General features: G+C 48.3%; 1 protein-coding gene across 2 annotated transcripts; it reads right to left on the bottom strand.

Moving 5' to 3' along the window:
* Positions 1 to 853: 853 nt before the first annotated feature.
* On the bottom strand, positions 854 to 11,219 carry tmem229b (transmembrane protein 229B). 2 transcript variants are annotated; one of them, XM_053845312.1, is made up of 2 exons: positions 10,973 to 11,219; positions 854 to 3,131 (listed from the first exon to the last, which is right to left on the bottom strand). In XM_053845312.1, exon 2 carries the CDS (start codon positions 3,107 to 3,109, stop codon positions 2,549 to 2,551), a length of 561 nt encoding a protein of 186 aa, XP_053701287.1. In that variant the 5' UTR covers positions 3,110 to 3,131; positions 10,973 to 11,219; the 3' UTR covers positions 854 to 2,548. The 2 variants fall into 2 exon arrangements, with proteins under 2 accessions (XP_053701287.1, XP_053701288.1); XM_053845313.1 differs by lacking the exon at positions 10,973 to 11,219 and adding an exon at positions 5,557 to 10,960.
* Positions 11,220 to 11,465: the final 246 nt, after the last annotated feature.

Raw genomic sequence — 11,465 nt, 5'->3', positions numbered from 1 at the left:
TAAACATTACGACCACCCTCGTGACCTGTATGTATTACTGTCCTCAGCATTGTTGTCACAATTCATAAGGTCAGACTTTTGAGTATTTGTCAATCGCGAGTTCACTCAGCTTCTGGGTGACTCATTGAGATTAACATTTTAATCTATTGACAGCACTAATAAAGAAAAAAATAATAATTATATGAGGCACTTGTTCCCTTAACATCTGGGCGGAGAGCCTGAGCCTACCCCGACTTCCCAGGACAAATTTTTCATCCTGTGAACTGTGTATTTTTGGACTCTGGGAGGAAACCAGAGTGCCGAGAAGAACCCACACGGAGAGAGGTGTCTCCCCCACAGTCGCAGAAGACTTCAAAGCCCATATAAATCCAATAGTATTTTGTATTGAATTTGGAGAGTAGCCCAGCTGAAGTGGCATTTTACAAGTAAGAACAAGTGCAGCTATGTTTTTGACGGCGTGTTTGTCAATGTTGCCAGCTATAATCAACACGTGCCAAGACTATCTTTAGTTTTTATGTAAAATGAAGAAAGTATGGAGACAAGGTCAGGGAGGACAGACTCACATCAGAGGAGAGACAGGGGACAAGTGCAAGGCTGCTAGTGAGGACACCAGAGGGGGGCGGAGGACAGCCTGGGATAAGACTAAAAACAATGAACAGTGAAATTTATATTGACAATCTTGAAATAAAATGTACGTTATTCACAGTAAATGATGTGGCCCCTGAGGAATAACAGCTGAGATTAAAATGGAGGATGTGGACCCGCAGTGGCAACCCATGAAGAGGACGACGATTATTATGGGATAAAGAAATATGTCAAAAAAATGCAAAACAATAATAATAAAACACTCACACTAATTCTATTTTTACTTTACTTCATACATGAATGAGTTAGCAGTTTTGAAAAGACAAGTCTTCACGTCAGACGTGGATGTGTTTGGACGTCAGACAAGGTCAAATAAATACACACACACACACACACACAGTAACATTAGAGACATGCACGGAACTAAAGAGTGTGACACAGAGCACAGGACTTTCACAACAAACATAAAGAGACACAGGTACAGAACATGGCGCCGTTCAGCCTCCTGAACATGCAGTTTGGAGTCGCTCCCAGGTTCCTTTGCTAATATTGGGTTATGAACTCGGTGACTGTGGAGACATTTTTCTGTCTAATATAAAGTCGTTTTGAAACACACGTAGTTTCATGTGTCTTTTTTTATTTGTATTTCCTACTCGAGCTCAAAGGTAGTTGCATTTATCAAAGGATCCACAAGAGGGCAGCACTTGATTTCTTTCTGTCGAGCTGCGGCGTCTTCTGCCGAGGTTCAGCCGCTCAACTGTCCTGTCATGTTGCAGCCGTTACAGCCGCCTCGAGTGCGTCTCCAGGAGCCACGGTGAGTCTTGTCACAGCATGTTTGATGGAATGTGGCTGGATGGGCAGGAAGACCTGAACCGATCACAATACAGTCCCATGTTTTTTGCTCCTGAGCCTCGATGACTCACCACTGACTCATTGAAACCATGGTGGATCCAACAGCAGATTTGAAACTTCACAGTGACAAAAGTCATTCAGAAGGCAGGTGGCCGTCTCATGTGGTTGGGGTCAAAGCTGACAAGCAACTGGTGAACAGGTCAGCCTTGAACACAGGAAAACGTGGTTCAATTCCCTGACGGCAGCCGTCGCCTCAACTGCCCAGGAGATTCTCTGCATAACCACAGTTTCAACCGAAGCATGTCGAGATGCACCAAGCCGGAGGTCTGAGCAGACGTCCGACAGTGAAACGGACACGGACGTGGAACCTTCCACCGAGCTGTTCACAGGAACCTGGAGGTGGTTTGGATGCCAGGGACCTCTGGCGCCACTTGACTGGCTGACCACATGCGTCAGCTGACCAGGACTCTGCAGTGTGAGATCAAAGGATGACTTGTTCCACATTTGTCTGTGCATCTGGTCCCTTCAGACACCAAGACCACGGCCGATGACTCCGAGGTGCTCCCGCTTAACGTTCGCATGCAAGTAACTAGCAAATTGGACCCCAGAACCTCATGGCTGCGCCTTGTCCATCAAACCCAGGTAGTCACGGTCCTGAGTTTGGACATCAAAGGCACTGTCACGAGGCTGCGGTCCATCTGCTCCCCGAGCTTTCCTCACGCATCGGAAGACGTGGTCATGCATCCAAGCATCTGGGGCGAACATTCTTCAGAGCATCAGCTCAAACGGTGCTTTGCTTCAGGATGGACAGCGGGTTCTCGTGCGTCTGAATACGTATGCACAGTTTAAAATGGGCCGCGGACGTTACAATACTGACTGGTGAGACAGGAGCTGCCTCGATGCATCCGCAGAAATGACTCATCTGAGATGAGGAGGGTTGAAAGTCTAATCCAGGTGGGTGACTCTTGGAGCTTGTCAGGCTCCACCCACATGGCTGTGCGTGGTTGTGTGACGGGCGTGGGAAGAGGGAGCCGCTACAGTTTCGCGGCTGGTCGATCGACACCTCTCCACCTGGGCGATGGCAACTCCCCGTCGGAGAAGTCACCTGGGATCAGTCCACTTTGAGGTACCCGTTGGCACTGTTCCTGGACCGCCTGCCCCCCGCTGGCGGCGACGCCCCTCCCTCGGCCGGACGCTTGGACCAGCCGTCTTCCGGGCCCTCGTGGAAGCGAAGCCTCAGAGTCCTGCGGATGACGAAGCGCTCCACGATGAAGGAGGCGCAGAACCAGGGCACGGCGTACTCGGCCGTGATCAGCCCCATGAAGTTGTAGCGAAACTGGGTGTAATCCCAGGGGCAGGCGTCGAACTGGCGCAGCAGGAGCCCCGTGCCAAACTCCCACAGGTAGGTCCACAGCGTGTAGATGCAGCAGCGCAGCAGCGCCGGGCAGCACCCGCGCAGCGCCAGGTACATGCGCTCCACGATCAGGATGCAGGTGCCGTAGATGAAGAGGGCCCAGACGCTGGTCACCCCGGGAAACTTCCAGTTGCAGTTGACCACAAACTCCCAGGCGGCCGTGAACATGACCTCGCAGAAGTAGCCATGGATGGCGTAGAGGTACCAACGGGACAGCGCGGTCAACGGCACCGGGGCCTCCGCCGTCACCCGAGTCATCCTCGATGCTCCTCGACTACAGCTGAAAGACACAGAGAAGGTTCATGGAAGCCACAAACACTCCCAACATGACAGTCTCCTCCAGTCTCTGTAGTCAGCTCTGATCCCCACTGGCCTCGGCTCAGCAGCGCAAGACTTCCATAGTAGGTCTGATCCCTGAGGCGTGAGAGCTCAGTGTTCAGCTAGCTGTTGCTGACCAGCTTTGATCCAGAGCATGGGTCTCAAACCGGCCCTTAAAGGGGCCACAGCGGGAGCAGGTTTTCCTTCCAACCAGTCGCCTGAAGACTGCCATCAGCTCTGGTGCGGTTTGAGAGCCCAGTCGTCCTGCTGACTCCAGCTGGACCCTCCACCCTGCAGAACCAGCAGGAGGTGGCTCCAGTATGGCAGGTGTTTTGGGTAAAAGTGACTGATTCGTCTAGTATTTTCTCGATTGTTCGCGTAACTGCACGTTAACCATGACCACAAACTGAGCTCCAGATTTTGACTCCTGCCTGTGTGACCACACTGTTTGCAGAGGTTTCACATTAAACTAGTGGTGGGACTTGAACGAGTTAATTACGATTAAAACACGTTAAAATATTTAAGCATTTAATAATTGAATTCAATTTAATTTTATCAGTGCAGGAGGTCCTGCTCCACTGATCCCACTGATGCAGCAGACACGTGGCAGCTAGGATGAGAACAACAACAACAAACATGGAGGAATCCTCCCTGAACCAAAGCAAACTAAAGCTTCTGTTTGCTTTGGTTCAGGGAGCTTTTTCACTACACAATGTCCAGGGTTTCAACGACTCTGAATGGACTTGGAATTCTTACACAAATATTTCCAAGACATTGAAACATTGAGACGAACATGTCAATCTCAGCTCATAAAACACAGTATGAGCCACGTTCACACCAACTGACAGGCTGAATGCTCATGCAGGGGTCTCTCCGGTCCGTCAACAACACGGGGGCCCTACGCAGGGATCTGGACACCCTACACTGGCATTTCATAGGGGTGAAACCCCAGCCTTCTCAGCTGTGTTTGTCACCAGGAGGCGCTCCCTCCCCGTCTGTCCAGCAGGAGGAGCAGCTGTGCAGGTCCTGCATTCCCTCTTTCTATATTCTCTTATTGTTTTGATTGAGTAGTTGGTGCTTTTGCTCCATAAAAGTATATTTATTCCATGAGTCCCTGATAATCCTAAAAATCATTGTTTTGCATTGAAAGCAATTCACACACCTTCAAGCACTTTGTAAAGACCTTACATGACAAATGACATGACATTTGTCTTTTTTTACATAACATGGCTACACTACTGTCACACAATGCATTCAATTCAGTCCACAATTCTTCTTCTGCTTCACAGACATTGAAGTCTTTTTGTTGTGCTTTACTGTTTTATTATATAATAATAATGACAAAAATATGAAGCCAAACATTCGTGACTATCAGACCTCACAAAACAACAACAACAAACCTCTGTAATGTCCAATAATGAATCAATGAGGGTCATGTTCTGGTTTCACTTCCATGTCATACAGGCTCCACCCCCTAATGGGCTTCTATATTGGTTTACTTGGCCCAGAGGCAGATCAAACCAGCAAAACACTCTTAGAACCGGTGTTACATCCAGGTAACTTGAGTAACTAGATGCACAAGCTCCATGAATAAATAAATACTAATATACTAGTGACATAATGAGCCAGAACCTAAAGTCAAACGTTCACTGAAAGTCAGGAGCAGCCGAGTCAGTTTCTCCACCACGAAGGAGCTTCATGAACCGCGACCTTTCCCTCACGCCTTCCTCCGTCTGTCTGTCTGACTCGCAGCGTGCAGCAGGAATCACGTCAGCCTGTCAGTTAATCCATGAATTGTTTCAGCCCGAGACAACTTCCACAGTCCTTGTGTGTTTCATGCCTCCACTTTTTGGTTCACCTGAGGACATGGTGACTAAAACCTCCTCGACATGAAGAGACGGTGCTCGTGACGGCCGCAGCTATTTACCGAGGGACTGAGGTGGCGTCTTACGTAAGGCATAGCTATACAGAGGGTATAGCTGCCTCCATCATGTGCTCCCTCCAAATCCAGCAGCTTAGCACACACACAGTCTTTGGTGTTGGGTGTCAGGAGGCCCACACAAGCAACAGCTTTCCTCCGTTTCTCACAGGCTCTGGTCAATAAAGGCATCAAAGAGCACACATCCGCGAGTATTTCCTCTGCTACACAAAAGCCTCTGGAGGAAAGTGTGTCATGGCTGCAACTATTACACAACAGCTGGTTCAGAGAAAGGGCAGGAGTACAAAAAGCTTGCTTGAAGAACAAAAGCGCATTTGGGGGCCGTTTTCGTCTCCAAAGTCTGGCTGGACGGGGCAAAGAGGGATTAGCACATTTCTTTCAAGGCAGGAAGAACGTTTCATGTCAGGAACCAGGCCAGCGAGCGACCTCCAGCAGAACACCCTCTCACCTTACAATGTTTGCTTTCGCACAACGATGGAATTTCCAGCCAGATCATCGTTATTAAAGCGCACAAACAAAACCCGACGACAACAGCAGGGAGTGTTTATCCAAGGCTAAATCTGGGACAGGTTACACCCTGGGACGCTCATCCAGAGTCGACGGAACCTTCAACCCTCCACCGTATCCACCTCAAGACATCACCTGGCTCCGGTTCACAGCCACGTCTGCACCCGGAAGTGTGAACACAATAAAACCCTGCTGAGAGATAAACACCTGGCCAACAACAGAGTGGACGATCAGGAAGTCAAAGACCATTCCTGAAGCACAAAACAATCATTTCTATTTATAAATCCCTTGGTGACTCCTATCTATTCCATCTCACGTTGCCTCTGCTGAATAGTCATTGATAACACCTTTCAGCAGCACAAACCAGGGCTTCCAACAGGGAAGAAAACAGCAGCAAGCGTTGACCTTACTGGGAACACTGGCGCCTGTTTGGTCATAATAAACACTCACTGCCAGTCATATCTTTCTGCCGATTATGACGAAGCTTTTCAGGCTGGTTCACACTCACAAACGCACCATTCACGTCAAAATAACAGCTAAATAAAAGATAAAACTTGTCTATAGAAAAAGAATCTCACAGTTGTCGTAAATCTGATCTGAAGTGGCTGCTGTGACTAACCGACTCTCAGGAACCTGTACAGGGGCGTGAAACTCACACGAAGTCCTGAGCTCTTCCGAATCACCGCCAAACTAAAGCAATGTTTACAGAACAGTCCATTCCTGCCCCTCCTTAAGGCCCACTGATGCTCAACGTTACGTACGGCTCCGGATACGGACGGATCTGTCTGTGCTCTGAGGAACGGAACATATCGTAACACCAATCCAGATGTGAGTCAACTGAGAAACAAGGAAGAAAAGGGGGTATTTTTGACATTTATTATATATCACTGATGACAGCAAAACGACTAGTTTTTAATCACGAGAGTAGATAACCATCACTCATGGGCAGCCCAGTCCGTCCCTTCTGGTGGACACGGCACACGCAAACGTGTCTTTTTTTGAAAACACTAAAATTCACCACAACCACATCCCTGTTTCCTTGTGTTTTCTTTCTGACCTTCATGATCGAAAGTGGCGCAGAATTAAGTTGGGTGAAATGACATATTTCAGGATATGCAAGTCGCACCTCAGGATGAGGCGAACGTGGGTGGAATTGGTTACCAACCTTGAGTTGGACTGGTTTGTTCAGCTCCATAAGCCTTAATGGCTCGCAGCCCTGTGACTCTCCCTGTCTCTGGCTGGGGTCACACGCATAATAACAGCACATTCATCATTCCACCTTTACAGCTGCACGTCTCTCATCGTCCCCAGTAGCAGGTTCACCAGGAATTTTGAGGGAAAACAGACTCATCCTTCCCATTCCTGAAGGACGTCCATCCAAATCACCTCGCTGGTTGCTCTCCGATTTACCCCTTTAATATTGACTCTCGCTCCGTCCGCCGGCTGCTGTTTGGCTCTGCAGCTGCGACTGCAACCGCCGGTTCCACCGCCCAACCTCCTCTGTCATCTACCAAAATATTGATCAGGGTTGCGTGCGTTTACGAGCGCCCGCTGTGGCCCCTCGCTCTGGCAACAGAGTCTATTGAGCCCCACTAAGTTACATCAGAGCTGTAAACTTCCACTGAGCGTGAGGGCAACAGTGGCGGCTTTGAGGCTGGAGGTTTCGACGAATGGGGCCGAAACAGAGGGATTCAATGGGTCAGACTCAAATCCTGTCAGAAACTGAAAATAAACAGTGAGCACATGGGGTTTGAACTCCAGCAAAAATGATATTCACAGCTCTTTTCACTTCAAAATAAAGGTAGGGTTTTGTTTATTCATGTATTTATTTACTTTATTTAGCTTCTGTGGGATGTTTTCTTCCATTTTAGAAAGTGCCCTGGTCCATGTTACCAGTCTATAGCGCTGAACTGCATCTGCCCTCTTCAATAGCGACTATTATATCATGTTTTAAAAAGCCTCTTCAAAAGATTATTGCTGTGTTCACATGGTAGCCAGACGGCGAATCAGATTATCTCAGTAAATGAGAATAAATGTAGCACTGGCAGGGCGAGAGGAAAGGTGATCAGAAGGACAGCGGAGGTCGCTGCGGCAGAAAAACCGTCTAGAGCAGCACAAACGCACACAGCCACTCTGATGGAGGGCAGCTAGAGTTACCCTCAGCCAGCGTGCAGGCGCGTCCCACCCCTCATGATGACATGGATTTGTTTCCCCCGGGAGCCAGCCGGCAGGAAGAGGAGCTCTGATACCATCATGGGTTTTCATGGAGATGATATCTCAAGAGTCGTCCAGCTGTGAGGGCCAATCCTTTAGTCACGGTGAAGAGAAATGATAAACAACTTTACATTTTCATTGATTTTAAGATGCAGGAGGACAGGTCTCATTCCTTCATCCATCCACGGGATCCTTGTGGGGGCTCAGGCTCGGACGGCTTTACAGAGGTCATGCAAGGTCACAGCCAGTCTGAGACAGTGGAGGAGAGGGGGTTTCATGTCATATGGACAGGGTTGAAATATCCCCTAACCCTTACATCACCGGCTGTTAAGGGTGTTGTCAACCAACTGACCCAAATACAGCCAAAGTAGAACACTGAACCGAGTGTAAAACAAGGGCGTCATTTAAACCTCACATCATTTTTAAAGCAAGTGCGCCCCCTACTGAGCTCTGAAAATGAGGACACCGTTTCATGAAGCCTCACCAGCTCATCGCGAGCAACAATCACCCCCTCAGTCACCTCCAGCCGTTCCACCGCGCCTGCACTCTCTTCTTTGCCTCACTTCACTGGACTCGGGACACACACTAGCAAAAAACTACCGTAATTTCCAGACTATGGAGCGCACCTGAATATTATATTAGCTGCACTCACTACATTTAAGAAGGAAAATCGATCTTGTTCATACATAAGCCGGCTGGCTTGTGTTCACGTCGGACTTTTGAGCCGAACGCACTTTGCCTGGAGACAGCATCTCACGTCTTTTATTCATACTAAAGCCCTCAAAATGCGCCATTTTCACCTGTGTGCCCAAAGTTCCGACACCACTGCCGGTCTCAGCAGCTGCTTCTGGATTCCAGACCTCCAAGAGATCCACTCTGTTGACAGAGCTGTGGACACGCAGGCACATTTTGAGTGCTTCAAGGGTCAATAAAAAGCCTCTGATTTCAGCCTGCAAAAATCCATACATTAGCCGCGCTGTTGCATAAGCCACAGGGCTCAAACCGCGAGAAAAAAGTAGCGTCTTATAGTCCAGAAATGATGGTCGATAGGATTCCGAAACGTCCCACACTGTATACAGCTCGTGTTGAGGATCGTGGTGAGGTAGTCGGAAGCCTATTTATCCAGTAAAGTTCCAGCCATGTCTGAAGTTTCCGCATGCGTCGCCTCGTCCCGCCAGTTTCCACAAAGTCTCCTTCACAGTCCAGCTCGTCTCCCCCCCCGACTCATTAAGTGCTCAGGCTGTTCAGGGTTTAATGAAAGACCCGGCGACATGGCGGCTAAGCCCTCTGTCCTCAATAGCATCTGGGTCACGGCCTGTAGATTAGAAATCTTGGAGCAGCAAGAGAGAAAGCCACAGATCTACAGACTTGGGTGAGCACAGTGGAGGGGGAAGCCTCTAATGGTTCATCTGTTATTAGACAAAGAGGCTTTATAATCAATCACTGGCCATGAATAATTGATGCATGCTCCTCCTGCATGAATCATTTTAGGCCAAAGATTCCTGACAAGAGTCGAGGAACTGGAGCGGAACAATCACCTGACTCGGAACAATGAGAAATATGTGGCGTGTGGAGAACTTCCTGGTATTAACTCGTCATGCGCACGTGGCGACATTAGGGTTTTAATATCTGTTGAGACTGAAAAAGGAGCTGAATAAAGGCATTAGAAGAGGAGGACGGATACTGCTAGGGTTTGCACTACTTTGTGTAAGACTTTATTTGAATACAAATGTGCCAGAAGTACAGCAACTTTATGTTGACGATGCATGGTACCGGAGATCTTATCGACTAAATGATGGCAAAGCCGCGTGTTTTGTTTACCTGGCTGGAAGCGGATGCAGACGAGCATCAATCAGGCAGAACGTCGGTCGATATTAATAAATCCCGCATGCTGGAGCAGCACAAGCGGCCCGGTAAGTGCATGATGACAGGAAGTCTACCTACACTTTCAATGTAGGATGGATATTAGTTGCTTTCAACTGGAGGAGGTGGAAATATAAATAGGACCAACATGAAGTTGGTGTTGTGCTTAGAGGGAGCCAAGGAATTAGCAAGCCATCGTGACGCCAAAGAGAGCAATAACTGACAAAGAAAAGGGAAAGACGAAAGATGAATCCAAAGTATTGTTTATAGAAGCTCTATCACTTATTTGGGCATTTAAAAATCATTACAAAGGGGTGATCCAAAACAGGATGGATGGGAAAAAGCTAAAATACAAGACGTTTTATTATATTAAATACATCAATAAAAAGAAAATACAATTAAAATCTACTTGAAAACCAGTATATATGTGAAGGCATGAACGGACAACGCGGCAGGGAGTCTGGAGGTTTTCTGTCCAGGTTCTTACATACTTTCCGAGGCGACTTTGGTTGCACATCTTAAGAGCTGCTGCAGTTGTGAGTCCAGAGAATCGCGGATGAGCTCGCACTAACCAAAATCTATTGTAGTTTATTATCGTAAATACATGTGAGGTACAGAGCAACATATTGAGATGTAGAGGAACTAATTCAAAAGGATATTTCAAGGTAGATTGTAAATACAGTTACAGTCACAACAAGGGGAAAACAACATCATGAACTGATTCATCAAAAACATATTTAGATTTCACATTTTTCTCCAAGAATATATCCACTGAAACGTGTGGTCGGTCGTTTCTTCGATGGCCATCAATTGAAGGGTAACGTGGATTGAGTGAGATAACAGCTGGATCTGGATTAAAGGCTTTAATAAGCTACTGTCACAGCACTTTGGTTTGTAAACATCAGATCATTTCCACAGTCATGTTATCCGGTCCCTGGCAGCGCTGAGCCAGTGCGCATGCGCGGATGCAGCATCGCTGTGTGCAGTGCGGAACATTTTTGCTTTAAACTATCGAATGTATTCGCACCATAAACCGATCAATGTGAGGCAGAAGACACTCGAGTGTGCCATACTGACACGGGAGGGGAGCGGGGAGCTGAACCGGCGGTTGACAGAGGCGTCAGTGAGGCTGTATCTGAGCAGGTGGAAGCAGCTAACTGTTGAGAAACACTCGCGTTTACACCGGTCGTGTACACGAAACACGGCGACACCGACGCGACAGTGTCAGGATGAGAACTAACTTCGTCCGGTCGTGTCCGTGTCGTGTAACGTGCTCCTACCTTCACACAAGCGCCGCTGCCCCGGAGGGACGGATGGAACTCGACGCCCGGAGAGCAGGGCGCGTCGTGGCGGCGGCGGCGGCGTCTGCTCCGCGGTGTGTGCTCCGCGGTGTCTCCGCTCGCCGCTGGAAACTGACACATTGTACTCGACTGCAGCAGCATCGGCGGCACATGCTCAGAGCCGCTCGCGCAGCGCTGGCATCTTCCCTTAACCCTTTCATCGCCGCCCGGCAAGAGGGGGCGCTGCAGGCGCGTTGCTGCACACGTCCCTTCACCCCTGTCGTGTCACGGCGTTTTAATAAACACACAGTACACATGTGTTTGTGCAAATGTTGGTTTGGCTTTTCAGGAAGTGGCTGATCTGACGTCACCGCAGAGAAGAAGAAACAAGAAACTCGTGAACCTGTCAAAGTAGAAATGTCTTTTTTTCATCAAATGTTTTGAGGTTTAGACCAATAAAATCACAAGAAATGTTCGTGGATGGTCAGGAAAT

The sequence above is a fragment of the Synchiropus splendidus genome, chromosome 16, assembly GCF_027744825.2.
Source record: "Synchiropus splendidus isolate RoL2022-P1 chromosome 16, RoL_Sspl_1.0, whole genome shotgun sequence".
NCBI lineage: Eukaryota > Metazoa > Chordata > Actinopteri > Syngnathiformes > Callionymidae > Synchiropus > Synchiropus splendidus.
This window is presented reverse-complemented; position numbering and strand designations above follow the sequence as displayed.

Coding starts and splice junctions, on each gene's coding strand:
- tmem229b (XM_053845312.1), bottom strand. CDS start 3,109: ATGACTCGGGTGACGGCGGAGGCCCCGGTGCCGTTGACCGCGCTGTCC.